This window comes from Heterodontus francisci, chromosome 13, assembly GCF_036365525.1.
Source record: "Heterodontus francisci isolate sHetFra1 chromosome 13, sHetFra1.hap1, whole genome shotgun sequence".
Classification (NCBI taxonomy): Eukaryota; Metazoa; Chordata; class Chondrichthyes; order Heterodontiformes; family Heterodontidae; genus Heterodontus; species Heterodontus francisci.
Genome location: NC_090383.1, coordinates 79,292,864 through 79,312,572, shown reverse-complemented (window position 1 = coordinate 79,312,572; position 19,709 = coordinate 79,292,864). Strand labels below are relative to the sequence as shown.

The 19,709-nt window shown below is 41.6% G+C and overlaps 1 protein-coding gene across 1 annotated transcript in view; it reads left to right on the top strand.

The window, feature by feature from the left end:
* The window catches only part of ush2a (Usher syndrome 2A (autosomal recessive, mild)), a 1,262,450-nt gene that overhangs the window by 869,549 nt on the left and 373,192 nt on the right, over nt 1-19,709 (top strand). Inside the window, exons 43-45 of the mRNA XM_068045693.1 lie at nt 10,860-11,188; nt 12,648-12,770; nt 16,672-16,835. Coding sequence (XP_067901794.1) covers nt 10,860-11,188; nt 12,648-12,770; nt 16,672-16,835 — 616 coding nt within the window. The remainder of the gene's footprint in view (nt 1-10,859; nt 11,189-12,647; nt 12,771-16,671; nt 16,836-19,709) is intronic.

Below are 19,709 nucleotides of genomic sequence, written 5' to 3'. Positions count from 1 at the left end.
TTCCCTTACATTGGTATTCTTGTGGATTGTCCTGATGAGTGCAAGTCAAAAAGCTTTGACAACAAGTCTCTACTTTCAGCAATATACCATTTGCCTTAATTTTTCTAATAAGCTTCTAATGGATCAGTTCATTGAGTTCCTTCTGAAAATCTACATTTACGGCATTACCCTTATCTATCCAATCAGTAAATGCCTCAAAAAACTGTAATCTTTAGACAGAGGATATCTCCAGCCATTACCTTGAGTTATAAAATATAAACAAAGATAACAAAACGTTCCATGCAAGTGTAGCAATACAAATCCCCACTGATTCTTGACACAAAAGATTGCTAGCACATGAGCTGAATGTTGCACTACATAAGGCAATTGCCAACACCGATAGTGTATAGAAGAAGGAAGGCAGAATCAGATTGTCCTTCAATTGAGACTTGTTTATACAGTGCTATGGAGACTGAGTTTCAAACATTGGCTTCCACTATGGATAGCATAAGGTCAGATTTACTCCCCTTGAGATGTTATTACTGTATTTGTAATGGGTGCATGGATGAATATTTACATTTTTGCCTGTGTTGCTTTTATGGAATTATTGCCATCAAAATAAGTAAAATCTGTCAAGAATCTAACCTACATGACCCACTCACTAAGCTTCTCTTCTGGCAATTCTATTACTCTGTCAACCATAATACTTTCCTGTGTGACTCTTTTCAAAATCCATTGAGAGTCCCAATTGGTAATAACTATAACAGAAAGATTAATGTTATCATGATGTACATAATTCATTTTATAGTGTACTGACCATTTTTTACAGGATGTATATGTTTCAAACTTTACCTGTTTTAGGGTAGATTTTTTGATGATGTGAGTATTTTGCAGAATCATGCCTCTAACCTTGCATGTTGAGTTCTATTTTTGCTCAATTTTCTGATGACCCTTTTTGCTGGGAAAAGGTGGGCCTTGATTTGCATGTTCTCAACCCGCTTTACAAGTAAAAAATTATGCAAATTGCACTCCGTGCTGCATTCTGTAACTTTGGGCAAGACAGCATCCCATATGAGCCGCTTGCTCATAAAAAACAGGCATCGCCATTTCAAAGCTTACTTTGTCTGCTTTGTAGATTCATTTTAAAGTCACCTTGCTACAGTTTGCATTGAAACGATTTCATCATGATTTATCTGACTGACCATTTCATTAACTATCGGTTTTTGGTCACCCCTCCTAAAATCTCTAAAATTGGCGTAATCTCTAATTTTGTCTGATTATTTTCTGTGAAACATCTCAGGGCATTTTATTACAACAAGTGTGCTATGTAAATGCAATTTGTTGTTATTGTTGGACATCATGTCTATTTGTGAAGGCTCCATTTTGCCTGAGGAGAGAAATTCTGCACAATATATTTGGTTCCTGGATGTTGTAGCAAAGCACAATAGGAGGATGTGTATTCCTTTGGCCATTCCAATGAAATCAATGAACTGGCTGCAGAGGGCCAATTTATGAAGGCACACCCTCTTTAGGCACTACATTTATTCTTGCCTGTACCCACCAGCCAAGTGTATGGATCTTGCCACTTGTACAACGGGTTATGCAAGGAAACTAATTTTTATCCCTACTTTACTAGAGAGGGACTGACAGAGAATATCAATTACTGCAGCCATATCTGCAAATCCCCTTCAGGAATGCATTTCCACTTCCTATTGATGTGAAAGCCATTATTGTTTTGGATTTTATGCCACATAATCTTTTCAGGCTACCGCAGGAAATATTAGTCAAATCAGTCAGTCACTGTGCACAGGTATAACAAATAAGTCACAAATAACAGGCTGAATTTTCCCCACGGAGGTGGGAAACAAGAGTTGGGACTGTTTTCAGGTCCCAAACCTGCCTCAGGTGGGAAAATGATTAAAGTCAAGATTTTCACGCAAGTGAGCTCTTAATTAGCATGGAGACAGGTTCCTTGTCCAATTAAGGGCGGCTGGTGGGCTTTCGAAGCTGGAAGCCCAATCAGAGGCCTTCCAGCTTCAGAGATGCACCCGACTGCAGTGGAAGATAAGGAACTGGGAGGGTGCTTAAACAAGAAGGTGCCCTCGCAGCCACTTTTAAAATACTTTAATCAAAAATACATAAAGCAGCCAGGCTGCCACTGTGCAGCGGTTGGGGGGGAGGGGGTGGTGCAGGGAAAGTCTCTCTATGGGGCAGTCTTAGGCTGTACCCCCACCAAGGTGGTCAGGGACAGCCTATAGGCCTGCCAGTAGCACTGGCACTCTAGCCTGCCACTGGGTGCCCGTCTCCATGCAGTTGATCTCTCCCCCGTTATGTGAGGAAACTGGAGGCCAACTGGAAAATCCCAGTTAGCCTCCATTGCCTACCTTGGACAAGACTCTTAACAAGCCTAATTGCCTGCCTGCCTGCCTGCCTCTTAGGGGCAGGCGGACTTCCTGGGCCCCGAAGGCTGACTTCAGGAATGGGGTCGGGAAGCTGGCAGCCAATTGGCCTCGTACTTTTTGGGCTCCCCCCAATGCCGCCACAGAGGTGGCCTGGCCTGGGGGGGCCAAAAATTCAGCCCAACCTTTTGCCAAGGATAGCACATCCATTTGTTTTCAAAGAAAAATCATTTATCAGCTGAAGCAGGTTCAGAATTTTTTTCACAGTGGCAGAGTATCAACAAATGCAGGGCATTGTATTTGGAACTCATGTGGCCATCATAAGAATCCTAATAGTTTTATGAACAGAAAAGGCTTCCATAATTCCATAAATTTACAAGTGATTTTTTTTTTTAATTTTGCACTTCAATGGCCATTTCCCAGAGAAAATCCAGGAAATATAGCACCAATATAATGAAGCTCATGCAACTATCCGAATCAGTGGCATGCTAAAACACTGGTTTCACTATTTAGTCTGCTTGGGAGAGCTGTTTCTGTACCGTTAAGCCAAGGTAAACAAAATAATTACCATGTGCATGCGTGCTGCAAAATTTTGCTATCCAAAGTGGAGTCAGTATGCAGGTGATGAGAGACCTCAAAACCCCCTGCCAATGAGGAGGAGGAAGAAGAGGCCACCTACTTAGAGGCAGCAAATATTTAGGCAGACCTAGTGCACTACAACACCCACATTTAGTGAGGGATGACTTTTCACTGGGCCGTTGTGAATAATCCAATGAAGCTAACACATTTCAGCCCCAAGAAGAGGATATACATTCCATCCATTGCAGTTCAATGGTCAAGATGCTACCTCATATTATTATAATTCAAAAACCACAAACTCCACCCTAAAAGGCTGAACATATGCAATCAGAAATCAAACTGGCATGAATTTGTTGTTGTTTTCTAAGCAACCTCTAAGTTGTATGCTGATGCTTCTTGGTGTCACTATATATTATCTTTGCTCAGTCCCTTAACTTTGCATTTGAAAGGCATTCTTCCCAACTGGCAAGACGAATTGTAGTAAGATCTGGTGAAACAAGACATGGTACTGTTGGGATAGACCTGGATTGGATCCTTTGGGTGCAGTGTTATGCAATGTCCCTGCAACAGCTGAAATCACATATTCTGATGCTCTGTCCACCAATGCCTGCCTGTTTGTGAGAACTCCTCAATCCTTTGAAGGGGCTGGCTAGAAGGAGAACTGTGATTTTCCTGAGTGGAGAGTGAAGCCTGCTGTTAGCTGTTGTATTAGATGAGAACCTAGTCAGTTGAGCCTGTCAATTGTAGACTGCTGTATCTGGATGTGCACAGTCTCAGTGATGCTGGTCAGTGCTTTTGGGAAAAATCTATGCCTTCTAGGTCCCTCGCTATTTTACAGCTCCCTCGCAAAGCACCGCGAATATGCCACTCATTCCATGATACTCTGAACTTGGCTAGATCCCTCTCGCAGAACTCCAGTGATATAATAGCTGCTGAGGATAGGTGGAAAGCATGTTTTGAAATTTTTCTACTCTTGCATTAATTCTCTTCCGAAGTCAGAATCAATAGTATATTCATCCATTGCCCTTGCTGCTGACAGTGCAGGCCAATAGCCTGGCAAGCTCGTTCTACCTTTCCTGCCATCTCCTGATGGTACAGGCAGGTAGAATGCTTCTCTGCAATATTCTGTGGCATGTTTGTACTGTGGCATTACTCTTTCTGGGCTCCTCATTTTAGGAAGAGCCCACAGGAAAATAAAAGGAGTGACTTCTAGAGTCGAAAAATCAGGGCCAAATGCATACTTTATTACACATTGCATATGGTTTCAAATGATTCCTGCATCTTCCGACCTCAAATGATCTTGTTGCCCTTGAAACTGTCTATTTTTTGGGGCCTATTATCCCAAAAGCATTGGAAGAGACTGAGGAAAGAGTCCTGGGGCTGAATTTTCACCATGGAGGTGGCAAACAAGAGCCGAGTTTGTTTTTGAGTCAGAAACCCAACTAATTAAAGTTCAGATTTTTGGAAGGGAAGCTCTGAATTGATATAGAGACGGGTTTCCTTCCCAGTTAGAGCCAGTGGGGACGGGAATGGAGGTGGGCCAATGAAGCGTGGGACTCATTTAGACACCCCAGAGCAGTCATCAATGATGCTGCTGGTTGTCCTGAGGGAAATATCTGGGGAAGCAAAATGTCACAGGGGAGCCGGAGGCCTGGCACCCAGGGCAAGGCTTCATTGATGTTGGCCTGAATCTAATGCTGGAGGCCGAGGGAAAGGAGAGAGGGTCTCTTCCTGGAGGTGGCAGGAGGAGGCCACCTCATCATGCAGTAGGAGTACATCTTTGTTCAGCATCATCTCCCTTCACCACCTCTTCCTCCTCCTGTCTCACTTTCTGCTGCTCCCCTGATGAGCTGTCTCCTTCCAGGGCCTCATTGTCTTCAAGGTCCACACCTCTCTGGAGGGTCATTGTATGGAGAGCACAGCAAGCCACCACAATGACCCAGACTATTGCAGGAAGGTATTGGAGGATGCCACCCAACTGGTCCAGGCACCAGAATCACATCTTCAGAAGCCTGAAGGCCTGCTCCATGGGTGTCCTAGTGAGCAGGTGGCATTGGTTGTATTGCCTCTGTTCCTCTGTCTGGGATTCCCATAGAGGGGTTAGTAGCCATATCTTCCAGGGATATCCCTTGTCTCCTAGGATTCATTCACACACTTTGGGGGTTGGAGTGAAGATCTGAGGCAGTCTGAACTGGCAGAGGATGAAGGAGACATGGCAGCTGGCAGGAAAGCGAGCGCACACATGAAGGAAGCTCTTGTTGTGGTCGCAGATCAGTTTGATGTTGAAGGAGTGGAAGCCCTTCCAGTTGCCTTGGTGCCTTGATCACTGCATGGGTGCAATCAATGATGCCCTGCACCTAGGGGAATCTAGCAATAGAGATGAAACCCAATGCCTGCTGCTAAATGAATGTGCTGACCAGCTCTGGCAAAGAGGGCATCAGTGACCTGCCAGATGCCACACTGTGCAGCCGTTTTTGAGATGTCACTAAAGTCTGCAGCTGAAACTTGGAGGAGCCAGAGCAAAGACGTTCACAGCCCAGTCCCCCTGACCCTCTTATGGGGCTGGGGCAATGCCCTGGGGCAGCCATGACTGGCTCCCCACACTGTACGTGCCTCCTTTCAGATTTGTTTCTGAAGGTGTGGGTAACCTGTCTGACTCTTCAAAAATTTAAACCTCAAACCTTGACAAGCTCTATACAAGTTTTTAAACAGTGTTAATTGACCTCAGTTGGAGGCGAATGGAATTCCTAACCCACACTCTCGCTGCCCTAGTTATTGTTGCCAGCGCTGGGAATGGTATCTTGATACTGACAAACCACCCGCTGCTGGAAGTTTCAGGGCCTACACCTCCGTTCCTGACGTCATGAGGCCCCGAAAATTCATCCCCTGGTGTTTGACATGCCTAATCCAAAATAATGGCCGAGATTTTTCAGTGAATCTGGGGAAGACAGGACACGTTCTATTGCATCTAGCCTTGCCCTCTTTTCCAGAGAACAGACACAATTGCATAAAATATTCCCATCGATACGTAGATGGTCGCATGAGTATCAGAGTGAAACACTATATCCATAATATTCCATGCCAATTGTGCTCTTTAAATGCTGGACACCCAGGCCATCTGTTGGGTATCCAGCACGTAACTATCATTGGACTCAGTCTTGAGGGTTTATTTGCTCAGTAACTTATACAGTTGTTTTCATAGTGCAGCAGCAAACTAAAATGGTGCACTTTGTCAGGCTACTTTCTTCCTCTGACTGAGGCAGGCCTCCAAAGTAAGTCATAGCAAGTTTCTGCAACTAGTTTGATATCATTCCCCAGCAGATGCCATGGAGTCTGCCTCCAGTAGACAAAAGACCTGAGGGACAGAAAGTCAGCTGTGATTGGGTAGCATGAACATAGTGGAAGACTTGCCCAACAGGCAACATGCCCCAATCACAGAGCCTAGGCCAATGTCTCCATCCTCTCGGCTTGCAGTCTGTTGTCTAAGAACCAACCCTGCATTGTTATTAAACCTGTTGACAAGGGTAGCACTGTTGTTGGTAGGTGAACAGACCTCTACCTTTGGAGGCTAAATGCCAACTCTTCAACATCTCCTCCTACCTCCCCCTGGACCGTGATCCCATCACCAAACATCAAACCATTATTTCACTGACCTCATCTGCTCAGGAGATCTAACCCCCATGGCCTCCAAGTTCATAGTCCTCCAACTCTGCACAGTCTACTTATATCTCCTTCCCAAGATCCACAAACAGGAATGCCCTGGTAGACTCATCATTTCAGCTTGTTCTTGCCCCACAGAGGTTGTTTTTCCCTATCTCAACTTGTTTTTCTCTCCTTCCAAAACATCTTTCAACACCCTTAAACTGTTTCCAGTTTTCTGGACACAACCATCTCCATTTTACCATGGATGGCCAATCCCTCTACACCTCCAATCCCACCAGAATGGCCTGAGGGCTCTCCACTTCTTCCTTGAATGGACCAACCAGTCCTCATCCTCCACCTGGATGAACATGTTGTTACATTGAACAACTTCTCCTTTGCTCCACTCACTTCCTACAAATTCAAGATGTTGCTATGTGAACCATTATGGGTCATATTCAAATCTGCCTTTTGGTGGGATATGTGGAACATTCTTTGTTTCAATCCTACACAGGCTCCCTTCCTTACTCTTTTTCTGGAGCATTGATGACTGTATCAATGCCACTTCTTGCTCTTGCCCTGAACTGGAAAATGTGATATACTTTGCTTCCGATTTCCACCCTTCCTTTGCCTTGAAATGGTTCATCTCTGACTCTTCCCTTTCCTTCCTTGACTTCTCTGTCTCCATTTCCGGAGTTAGGCTGTTGACCATAATCTACTATAAGCCCACTGACTACCACAGCTATGTTGATTACATTTCTTCTCACTTTGCTTCCAGTAAGAACTCTATTCCATTCTCCCAGTTCACTATTGCCATTGTATCTGTTCTGATGATGCCTTCTTCCCCACCAGTGCTTCCAATATGTTTTCTTTTCTACTCAACTGAGAAATCACCTCCACCATGGTTGAGAAGGAATTTGCCATGTCCATCCCATTTCCAGCTTGCCTACCCTCAGCCCTTCCTTCTTTTTCCAGAAGCTTCATAGGGTTCAGCTTGACCTCACCTTCCAATCTACCAGCCTTCACATTCAATGGATCATTCTCCACAATTTCTGCCAGCATAATGCCACCACCAAACATATCTTCTCCTCCTCCCCTTTTCAGAATTCTGATGGGACCATTCCTGCCACAATACCCTAGTCCACTCTTCCATCATGCCCAACACTCACTCTCCTGCAAGTGCAGGAGATGCATACCTGCCCTTTCATCTCCTCCCTTCCCACGATCCAGGGCCCCAAACATACCTTCCAGGTGAAAAAGCAATTGACTTGTACTTCTTTCAATTAATATTTGCTGCTCACGATGCAGTCTCCTCTACATTGGGAGACCAAACACAGTTTGGGTGATAGCTTCACTGAATACGTTTGTTCAGTTTGCAAGTGTGACCCTGAGCTTCTGGTCACTTGCTATTTTAATTCTCCATCCCATGCTGACTCTGACCTTTGTTTCCTCAACCTCATATACTGCTCCAATGAAGTTCAGCAAAAGCTCAAGGAGCAGCAACCCCATTTTACTATTAGGCAATTTACAACCTTCCTGACTCAAGATTGAGTTCAACAATTTCAGATCATAAACACCAGTCCCATTTTTTCAGGCAGCTCGAAATAATTCTGCTGTTGCCATTTATAGCTTTTCCAGACTCATCTTTTTGTTTCTTTCCTGGTCCCATTAGCACCCCATTTTGCCTTGCACCATCATCTTTTTGGTCATTTAATCACTCCTCCCTTCCACCCCATCACAGACCTCTTTCGTTCTTTCCTCCCCTCCCCCTTTCCCAGATTTAGTACTTGCTTAAAAACTGGTACATCTCTCACCTTTACCAGTTCTGACAAAAGGTCATCAACCTGAAATGTTAATTCTAGCTGGGATTTTATGGGCTCCCCTAAGGTGGGGTCAGAGGCCGGAGGTGGGGGGGTTAGTAGTGCACAGAGTATCACAATGCGTGGTGGAGGGCAGAGGGCCCATTGCCTCCCTGTCGCCAAGCAATCTTCCAGGGGTGGGATCAGCTGACAATGGTCTTCCTCCCCAGAGACCAATTGAGGAACTTAAGTGGCGCATTAATGGTCAATTAAGGGCCTCTTCCTATCGCTGCCAAGATTTTACCAGCGGTGGAGTGCCTCTGCCATGTGGGGCGGGCGCCTTGTAACATAAGGCGCACTCCCTGTGGGCTTGGTGTGGGGGGTCCCCCCACTGGGAACCACTTTACTCCCAGGATCCTCTCCCCCTGGACTGTATGACCACCCCCCAACCCCCTCCTCACCAAGGCCTTCCGGGCTGGCACCGATGACCCTACCTCACTCACCTGAGGTCCGGGGTTCCAACGCTGGGCCTGGTTCCAAGGCCTCTGTATTACCAGTTGTAGCCACTGCTCCCAGTGGCGCTGCCAATAATGCTGAGCTGCCAGCCCTGTGATTGGCCAGAAGCTCTTAGAGGCGGGATCCCCATCTTTAAAGGGACGGGGATCCCAGCACAGGACACTTAAGCAAAAAACAATAGAGGATCGCTCTGGAAGGAGCACTAAAATGCAGAGGTGAACTTTCCCCTGCCTTTTCAACTTGACAGGGAGCCCCACCTCCAGCCCTCTGTTTCCGTCTCCAAAGATGCTGCCTGACATGCTGGAAATATTTGGACCCAAATTCCAATTGGAAAATCACTTAAACAGATTGAAGTGGAGCTTCTGTTTTGGGCACAATCGGGAAATTGCTCATAAACTGCAGTTAAAATTACAGTGGTTAGGTTGGGCTTTAATTTTCCACTAAAATTAATTTGCAAAATCACAACCCAAGATTTTCCATGAACCGGCACAATCGAGCAGATTAATTGAACTTAATTTTTTTTCTTTGCATTAACATGCATTACTTGATTTATTTAACAGTGATAACCTGGTGCAGTTTTATTAATACAAATAGGTTTATCAGCAAAAATGAGCAATTTTAATAAAGATGTCCAGCCTTTCACCTGTAAGTAACCTGATTTAAAATCACAGAAAATGAATTTAATAAACTATACTGAATCATTTAATAGTTTCATCGGTGTACACTAGTAAAATACTGAATAAACTAATTAATTTTTGATATGAGAAACTCTTAAAATGTGCCTACTAGTGCCTGAACACTTAAGAAAATGGGTCCAATTTGAAAAGCCTTCAATTGGCGGATTCTCGCAATTTTGACATAGGGGAGTGGCCAGTTAGGTGGACAGGACATGATTTGGGTGAATTGAATTTTAAACCAGGGTATAAGATCACAGAAAAAGGACTGTAAGTGGTTTTCGGCATAACTCACTTTTGTTTAAGATTCCCAGATCTTTTGTGTTTGTTTGGCTGATCCCACCTGGATTGCACTGGTATAACTAATGGAAACAATCGGAAACTTAATCCCATTATCTAGTCATTTATGTCATTGTTTGTGACAGCTTGCTATGTGCAATTTGACTTGCATTTTCCTATAATACAACAGTTACTGCATTTAAAAAGTAATTATTTGGCTGTGAAGTGTTTTGGGGTGTCATCAAAGATGCTATAGAAATGCTAGTTTTTATTTTTCTGCTCCACTGAGCAGTTTTGAACATATCAATTTGTATTTTTTTTGAAGTCAAATAAACTATCACAACCCTGAATCTTTGCTAATGAAGTGATTTATGCAGGTTTATCTTTCAAATTCCAACTGCACTCCTTACCTGGAAAGTAATAGTACAACCAATCCTGCTTTACCCAATCTAGTTATGTCTACCTTTGTTGGTATCTCCTGCCCTACTGCATAAAAATAAATCTTACAGTTGTTGTTTGACTGCAATCATCACAGCTGATATGAATACCAAAAGAACTGGCATTCAGTAATGAAAGGATAGGTTCATAGTGGATATGAGACAGGCATTGCCAGTATTTATCCTGCAGGCACTCAGCCTAGAAAGAACTGATGAAACTTATCCCAATTGTGGTTGGCAGATTTGAACATCAGATAGATCTAGGACTTTAACCTGCAGTGTCTGGATTGTTAAGCAAGCATTCTTATAACTCAGATTTCTAATTATATTTGTAGTTCACTGTGTTTTATTTGCCACAGTTATTTAAACTTTCTAAGCAGTTAACATAAGTGGAGGCAAATAAATATAAATATTTTTGTAAGGACATTGCCTCTTTAAAAACTCCCTGGCATTAAAATTGGCAGTTGCTAACCAGTAAGATAAGTTTATAGCTTATTGGCATTTATGAACAGCTGTATCAATGTGAAACTGGTTACACAATGTAACTTTATTTTGCAGGTTACTTATCATGCTCCACTGATGATAAATGGTGAAATCCTTCATTATGAAATCCGAATGCCAGATCCACGCATCACAATTTCGAATACCTCAGTGCTGCAATACACTGTGATGAATCTGATCCCTTTCTCCAATTATTCAGTGACGATTGTTGCTTGCACCAGTGGTGGAGGATTCACAGGGGGCTGCACTGAAAGTTTGCCAACTAGAGTAATTACTGACCCCACAATTCCCCAGGATATTCGCCCCCTGGCTGTAACCCCCATTAGCGAGTCATTTATTACTGTTTCATGGCAGCCTCCCACCAGACCAAATGGACTTAATGTAAGGTACAACTTTTTTATCTATTAGTGCAGATATTACACTGTTGAGCATCATCCAATTAGTATTTTTCAGAGAAAAGTGGACTCTTTGAATGATTCTCTTTTTTAAAAAAACTTTATCAATCATGTGAGCTGATCAAGAGATCAGGAGACACAATGGGACAGATTTCAATCTGAGTGGGCAGCTGACAGGCAGAGTGTACTCCCCACATGCCTATTATTATCTTTATGATGCCAGAGCTATTTTGAGGCCCTGGCCTCATTTTATATGTGTGTTGTTTTGCTGCTGCGACTGCTGAGTATTCATGGTCACTGCTCATATTGTTAGGTGGGCACAAGTCCTGCCACTTCACAGATGTGTGCTTCTGGTAAAGTGTTGGGCAATTTTATAATGAGAGAGAAGATACCAATTAGAATAATGATAACATGAATGTGAGCTACAAAGACTTCAATATAGTCTTGATGCAATTCAGCTTTCTGATGGAGACAGTTAGATTTGTAAGCATGGATACATTGTACCATATATATACTGGCAAATTTTTAAAAGAGTGATTTCAGTATTGCCTACATTTTGGCATAAACTTGGTAGCATAAGTCTAAACCCTACAAATTGCCAACTTTAACTTCCTCTGGCAAAACATTCAGTCCCCAGAAGGTAGATTTTATGGTAGCATAATTTTGGAGGCCCCACAATACAGAGCTGTTTGTAAAGAAATTTAGATTCATTATCAGGCAGCCAAATGTTTTTTGAATATACACCAGTGATGCCAACAGAGAATCATGATTTACATGATATTTTCATGACCTACCATCCAATTAATTTAGAGGTGATTTGGAGCATCCATAAATGCTCCAAATATGCAAAGGCAGGAGCTCTGGTGCAAGCTGAAGTGTAAATTCAGACACAACCAATTTCAACATTAGGTTTACAGTGGAGTTAGGATGTGAACCTCAGATTCATCTCCTGTATAAACAATGTGCAAAATAGCTTCCTGGCCCTTGTCTACTAAGCCAGAATTGTCAGTCTAATATCAATGGGCTCACTCCTTTAAGCAGTCAGTTAAGTGCTTTGGCAAGTTCATTAAACAAACATGACTGAGGGTTGAATCAAAGCTCTGTGGGATTCAAACCTTTGACTGCAACAGTAGAAGGTAAAGCTTTTACCTTGGTATCTTCAAGCTGTGCCATAAGAATGCTCATTACTGCTTTATGTAGTTCACATTTGCATTTTGGAAATTATATTTCCATGCGATGACAATAACAAATAATATGGAGTCGAACATTGTGATCATATTTAAAAGCCTGCATATTTTATTCGTGCTGTACTAATATATAAAAATTAAAGATATATTTTTAAAAGAAAACTAAAGGAAAATCTGTTAAACAATAATTTTTGTAGCAGTAAATATCAATTGTTATGAACATTGGATTTGATAATTATATTGTACAACCTGTGTATTTTCAGATATGAGTTGCTAAGGCACAAATCCGAACAACCACTTGCATCAAATCCCCCTGAAGATTTAAATCTTTGGCTGAATATTTACTCAGGGACAGAAATGTACTATGAAGATAAAGGTCTTAACAGGTTAGATTAAACTACATCAGCTTCAAACAAATTATGATTTGATTAACAAATCATTTAATATGTGCTGCTTCCTGCTTTTCAGCATTTCTAATATTTTGAACAACTACTTGTTGTATAATGTTTGGATTAAAATGAACCGATAGACAGATGTGTTTGCTGTTCTTAGAAGCTATCCTCACCCTTGCCATGATTTTGTTTTCCAGCTATATGCTGTTATGAAACAATTTCTTTGTGTTTAAGCCACATAGGCTGCATTTTGAAACTAACAAACATCAAATATATGCAACATGTCTTTTTTGTTCCACATCATCACATTAAAATATAATTTAAATGCAACACACTCATGTTTTATGGATCTGTTAACAAGATATGGGATGAATACTTGCAATGCTAGGCAACAGTCATTGAATACAACTTATTTCAAATTAATTTATGTTACAAGAAGGCTGGAAAATGTAAAGTCATTTTTCCCCTTCAGTGGCTTTAAATCAAACTGATGTACAATATTTCTTAAACAATGGTAATATGGATAGTTAAAAAGGGAACAACGCCTGAAAAATAGAGATCTGACAATTCCAAATAGCCCTTTAGAAAATGAGCGTGTGGAAATACTTCTATTGAATTATTATTGCTGTTGCCAGGACGTTACGGGGAGAATGTTGCTGACTGCGTTCAACAGAAGATGAACCAGAATTTCATCAATCATTGCACAGTGGCCAGGAATGTGTGTTATATATTTCTAATAATTATTGAGATCCAGCTCTGATTTCAGCTAACCAAACTTCCCCTGTTGTTCCAATTAAAGTTATTCTTAGAACTGAAGCTTATCGACCACATTGTTAATGAAGTGTGTCATTGTAAACTGCTTTTCATTATTTGGGTAAGCATCTGCAATTTATTTTCACTTTACAAGTTTGATGATTATTAAAGTATAGAACTACAGAAGTTAACCATCCAATAAAATGTACACTGATAGAAAGAGTATATTGTCAGTGCAGTCTAACTTATATTATGAATCCCAAATTCTAATTACAATTTAGACTATGATTCTGTTTTATGTTTACTTATACTGTATGGAAATTCCTACATATAGAACTGAGGAATTTAACTCCTAATTTAGTATATTCAGATTATCAGTATTCCCTTAAAATTCCAAATAATTACACAGAATTCTCATTAACTTTAACATCACTTTATTTTATTCTCCCTTCTTGTAAATTTTTTTGAATATATCTGTTCCAAAATTGCGACCTAATGACATCATCAAGGTAAGTTGATAGGAGGAGTTATTGAACTTGAACGTGAGCGAGAAGTGACAACATTATAGTCAATTATTGCTGCCAAAATAACAATAAGGCTAATGGCGCTCACTGTTATTTTTGCGTAAATAGTACAGCAACTTCAGGCAAAGGGCAGATAAGCTGTTAAATGCAAATATCCAACAGTTGCTATCCGAGTTGCTTTGTGCCACCTTTAACTTCAGGGAAACTGAGTTTCACTGCCTGCCTCACCATTGGCATGCATTGAATGTTGTAAAATTGCTGTATTTACACAGTAGGTATGAACTAAACCTGCCACAGATATTTATAGCTAGTAATTACAATTGTAAGTACCCTTTTAAAAATGTGATTAAGTGTAAATGACTGCCAATCAACATTTCTGGCACCAAAAATTAACTATTATAACTGTGGAGTCTCATTCTTATATTTAAAAAAGAAAAGAGTTAACAAAGTGAGCGTCGGTCCTATAGAAAGTGAGTCTGGGGAATTAATAATGGATAATAAGGAAATGGCAGATGAACTGAACAGATATTTTGCATCGGTCTTCACTATTGAGGATACAAGTAGCATCCCAGTACTAGCTGTAAGTCAGGAAATGGAAGGGAGGGAGGAACTCAAGAAAATTACAATCACTAGGGAAGTGGTACTGAACAAATTGTTGGAGTTGCAGGCTTACAAGTCCCCAGTTCCTGATGGACTTCATCCTAGGGTATTAAAAGAAGTGGCTGCTGAGATAGTTGATGCGTTAGTTTTAATTTTCCAAAATTCCCTAGATTTGGGGAAGGTTACGTTAGATTGGAAAATAGCGAATGTAACTCCTTTATTCAAAAAGGGAGGGAGACAGAAAGCAGGAAACTACAGGCCAGTTTGCATAACATTTGAATTAGGGAAAATGTTAGAAGCTATTATTAAAGACGTTATAGCAGGGCATTTAGAAAAATTTAAGGTAATCAGGCAGGGTCAACATGGTTTTGTGAAAGGGAAATCATGTTTAACCAATTTATTGGAGTTCTTTGAGGGAGTTACATGTGCTGTGAATAAAGGGAACCGATGAATGTATTGTATTTAGATTTCCAGAAGGCATTTGATAAGGTGCCACATCAAAGGTTATTGCAGAAATTAAAAGCTCATGGTGTAAGGGGTAACATATTTGCATGGATAGAAGATTGGCTGACTAACAGGAAACAGAGAGTAGGCATAAATGGATCATTTTCTGGTTGGCAAGAGTGGTGTGCCACAATGATCTGTGCTGTGGCCTCAACTTTTTACAATTTATATAAATAACTTAGATGAAGGGACCGAAGGTATGGTTGCTAAATTTGCTGATGACAAAAAGATAGATAGGAAAATAACTTGTGAAGAGGACATAAGGGGGCTACAAAGGGATATAGCTAGGTTAAGTGAGTGGGCAAAGACTTGGCAAATGGAGTATAATATGGGAAAGTGTGAAATTGTCCACTCTGGCAGGAAGAATAAAAAAGAAGCATATTATCTAAATGGTGAGAGATTGCAGAGCTCTGAGATGCAGAGAGATCTGGGTGTCCTAGTGCATGAATTGCAAAAGGTTAGCATGCAGTTACAGCACATAATTAGGAAATCTAATGGAATGTTATCATTTATCTTGAGGGGAATTGAATAAAAAAGTAGGGACGTTATGCTTCAGCTATACAGGGCATTGGTGAGACCATATCTGGAGTACTGTGTACAGTACTGGTCTCCTTATTTAAGGAAGGATGTAAATGCATTGGAGGCAGTACAGAGAAGGTTTACTAGACTAATACCTGGAATGGGCAGGCTGTCTTACGAGGAAACATTGGACAGGCTAGGCTTGTATCTGCTGGAATTTAGAAGAGTAAGAGGTGACTTGATTGAAACATATAGGATCCTGAAAGATCTTCCCAGGGTGGATGTGGAAAGGATGTTTCCCTTGTGGGAGAATCTAGAACTGTTTAAAAATAAGGGGTCACCCATTTAAGACAGAGATGAGGAGAAAGTTTTTCTCTCAGGGGGTCGTGAGTCTTTGGAATTCTCTTCCTCAAAAGGCGGTGCAAGCAGAGTCTTTGAATATTTTTAAGGCAGAGTTCAATAGATTCTTGATAAGCAAGAGGATGAAAAGTTATTGGGGGTAGGTGGAAATGTGGAGTAATCAGTTCAGCCATGAACTTATTGAATGACACAGCAGGCTCGAAGTGCCGATTGGCCTACTCCTGCTGCTAATTCGTATGTTCATAATCATTTTAGGAGATTTAAAAATATCAAATTTAACATTTTTAAATGTGTTTTCTATCTTTATATCTCTGTTCTGTTTCTCTTAATGCATTTTTTCTGGCCCTCTTTAATTCGCTTTCTGTACCTGATTTGATAGTGAATTCACCCACTTTTATTTACACTTCTTTCTCAGTCCTTGTGCTGTTAATTTTACAATCCTTGAGAAACTCATTGGTTAAGGACATAACCTGTCGACTGTCCTGTAAAATAGTGTACACGTGTATCCCTGCTTTCTGTCGTGCATTATATATAAGCAATGAGAGCAATTCATTGAAGGATTGTAAAGTTATCTCATATTTCAGCTAATGGCAACACAAAGGACTAAACAATGATTTTTTCATTTATTCATGCAGATATACAACATATAAATACAAGCTGATAGTCTATAATGATGTGGGGTACACAGCAGGGGAAGAAGTCACAGCTGTCACACTGGCAGGTGTTCCTAACAGAGGGAGTAATCTTACAGCACAGTCCATAAACCACACAGCAATAGAAGTAGAGTGGACCAGACCAAGTATGTACTGCATATACCTACACCATATTTGTTAATAGTTAATTGTGTAAATTGGTTTCACAGATCTATTCTAAAATAGAAGAGTTGATCAGAAATACCGTATAGTGAGATATTTGGATGAAAACTGCTGTTATGACAATCAGTTATAAATTTTTCTCATATGTATATGTGTGCAGACTGAAATGGGGTGTGGAGTAAGACTTTGTGCTATTATTAACCATATTCAAATACCATGTTATGGAACTAAGAAACTTTGACTCTGCAATGTGATTTCTCAAACCCCCATCCCACAACCCCAATTTTTTTTCAATTCAACTAAAGTTTGAATGTGTCTCTGAAGTGCCCTCTGTTGTGATGGTATGTGAAAATATCAATTTTGGTATGAGAATTTTAAGCTGGTTTTCACCTTTTCTTCAGAAACTGTACACTTAAAAGTAAATTGCATATCACATAATACCACATCTTCACTTTCTGGTAATCACTTTCAAATATAATTATTAGAGTATAATTATAGAATTATATATTATTTATTCTTTAATTCAATCCTAGATACTGTGGCTGTGATATATTCTAATTTGGTCACTATTTTATATTGCATGCTAAAGTAGAATATGCTATTATTTTTCTCCTTATGTGATGGCTTGTGCACTGTTCCCCCTATTTTAACTGTCTCCTTGACTTTGGGCTTTTTTCAGCTGTTTCTGCCTTTTTAGACTTCAACATTAAACTTTAATTTTAGCATCAGGAAACTATATCTGTCCTTCAGAAGACTTGCACCTATGCCTGAGCAATGATATTCTTAAACCCCATTTCAAATTGTTAGTCAACCTTTCTGTCCCTCGCTCTGCCAGTTTAGATAAGTTTATTTATCATAGTTTAGCTAGTCAGTCAGCTTGGACGTTGGAGGGCCCAGGCGGGCTAGCATTTATTTGCTGGTGTTTCAGGCTCAGTGGTTACCTCCCGTTTCTGTCCCTTGTGTCAGACGGACATTCCTCTCAACAGTTTGGCCACTTGGTCGTCGGCGTACACGGTAGGACTCGTAGCGCCGTCTCCTTTGTGCTTGTTTATATTGTTTAGTATAATTAATTGCTTACAAACTCTTGTTTCTTTCTTAGCTAGTCTTTTTTCCTTGTCACAAATTAATTGAGCCAATAAGCTATCAAGGTAAGGTTCTGTCACCAAGAGCAGAGTGAAAACATTATTCTCTCCAGTAATTGAGGCTAGATCATTCTGACACAAAAGCGATTTGCTCTCTTAGATGGTGCAATCAGTAAAGCCCAATGTTGTTCAATAAGTGGTGGCCTGTTCATTCCTTTAGGTAAATGAGTTTGGTATGTAACCTCCTGTCACCAGGAGAAAAAGAAAGATATTGTTCTTTCAAAGGAATTCTGATGTAGGGTATCAAAGGGTGAAAAAACTCTTCTTCATTTCACATGAGATATAATAGGTTGGGCCACTAAGGTATTTGATTTATCCATCAGAACACAAGTCTGTTTGGATGATTAAAGTGTATATTTTTGTGTCAAAAATATAACTAAACATCCTTTAGTTGTGACTATCTATATTCATAGTAGAATATTTAATTATAAGTACTAATACAAAAGCAAAATACTGCAGATGCTGGAAATTGGAAATAAAAACAGAAAATGCTGGAAATGCTCAACATGTCATGCAGCATCTGTGGAGAGAGAAACAGAGGGCTGGATTATATGGTGGGCGGGTGGGGGGGGGGGAGTCAGGGGCAATCGCTCAGGCCCCGGTGAGGCAAGGGTCGGTTAGTGGGGTGGGGGTGTGTCAGGCATTGGGGGCGGTTGGGGCTTCGGGTGCAGCCCTCCGTGGGTCACAGGGTGCCCGATCAGGAAGATCCCCTCCCCAGGCCATCAGAAGGCCGCCTAGTTTTATCAGGTGGCTTTTCTGAGGCCTCTGCTGCCTGCCAGCCATCCGTGAAATCACCGTGGCAGCGGGCGGACGCCGTTAAGTGGCCGTGAATTGTCCACTTAAGCGCCTTGATTGGCCTGGGGTAGGCGGGCCGTTTTCCGCCACCACCCCGTGCAAATTGGCAGCGGAGAAGGTGGCGGGTCAGGAAGGGCCCCCCCAGCCTCCCACTCCATTTTACGCTCCCCCCCCCACCCCCACCACCACCAGCCTGCTCTTTTGGTTGGTGTAAAATTCCGGCCAGAGTAAATGGGCTGAATTTTACTAGCTCAAAGATGGTGGGGCGCCCGCGCGGGATCTGCTCCGCGGAGCCACTATGATATTAAATGTGGCGGCTCATTTACATGGCCGGGGTGGAACGCCCCCCACCGATGACGTGGCAACAGCATCCACACCACAGCACAGATGCCAGTGCCATTTTTAAACAGCTTCAAGCCCTTACATTTCATTTAAAGTTTTAAAGGCAGATTGCTTTAAAGTTTATTACAAATTATGAAATTAATGTTCCCAGCCCCTCTCAAACCTCCCCAATAAACTTACATTTCATCCCCTACCCTTTCCCCCACCCCAAAATACTCACCTTGTGTACCTGATCTTACCCCCGCCCCCGCCCCAAAGGTCAGAAACTTTTTTAACTTTACCCCTTTCCGTCACCCCCGAGGTTTGACCCCACTCCCCCACTCCCACACTGATATACTTACCTCCTCCCCCGTCCCTACCAGTGTTCCACCATCCATCACTGTTCGGAGATCAGATGGTGCAGGAGTGCCGGCTGCCGACTGCAATATCGAAGAGGGACGGCCAGCGGCACCAAATAAGTCATTAATTCATTAGTTTACATTGATTACCATATTAAATGCGTCTCCTGTCGCCGAGTGGCAGGGGGACCTCCACGAGGCCTTCCGCACTGGTGATATGGGGCGGGGCCTTCCTGGCGTC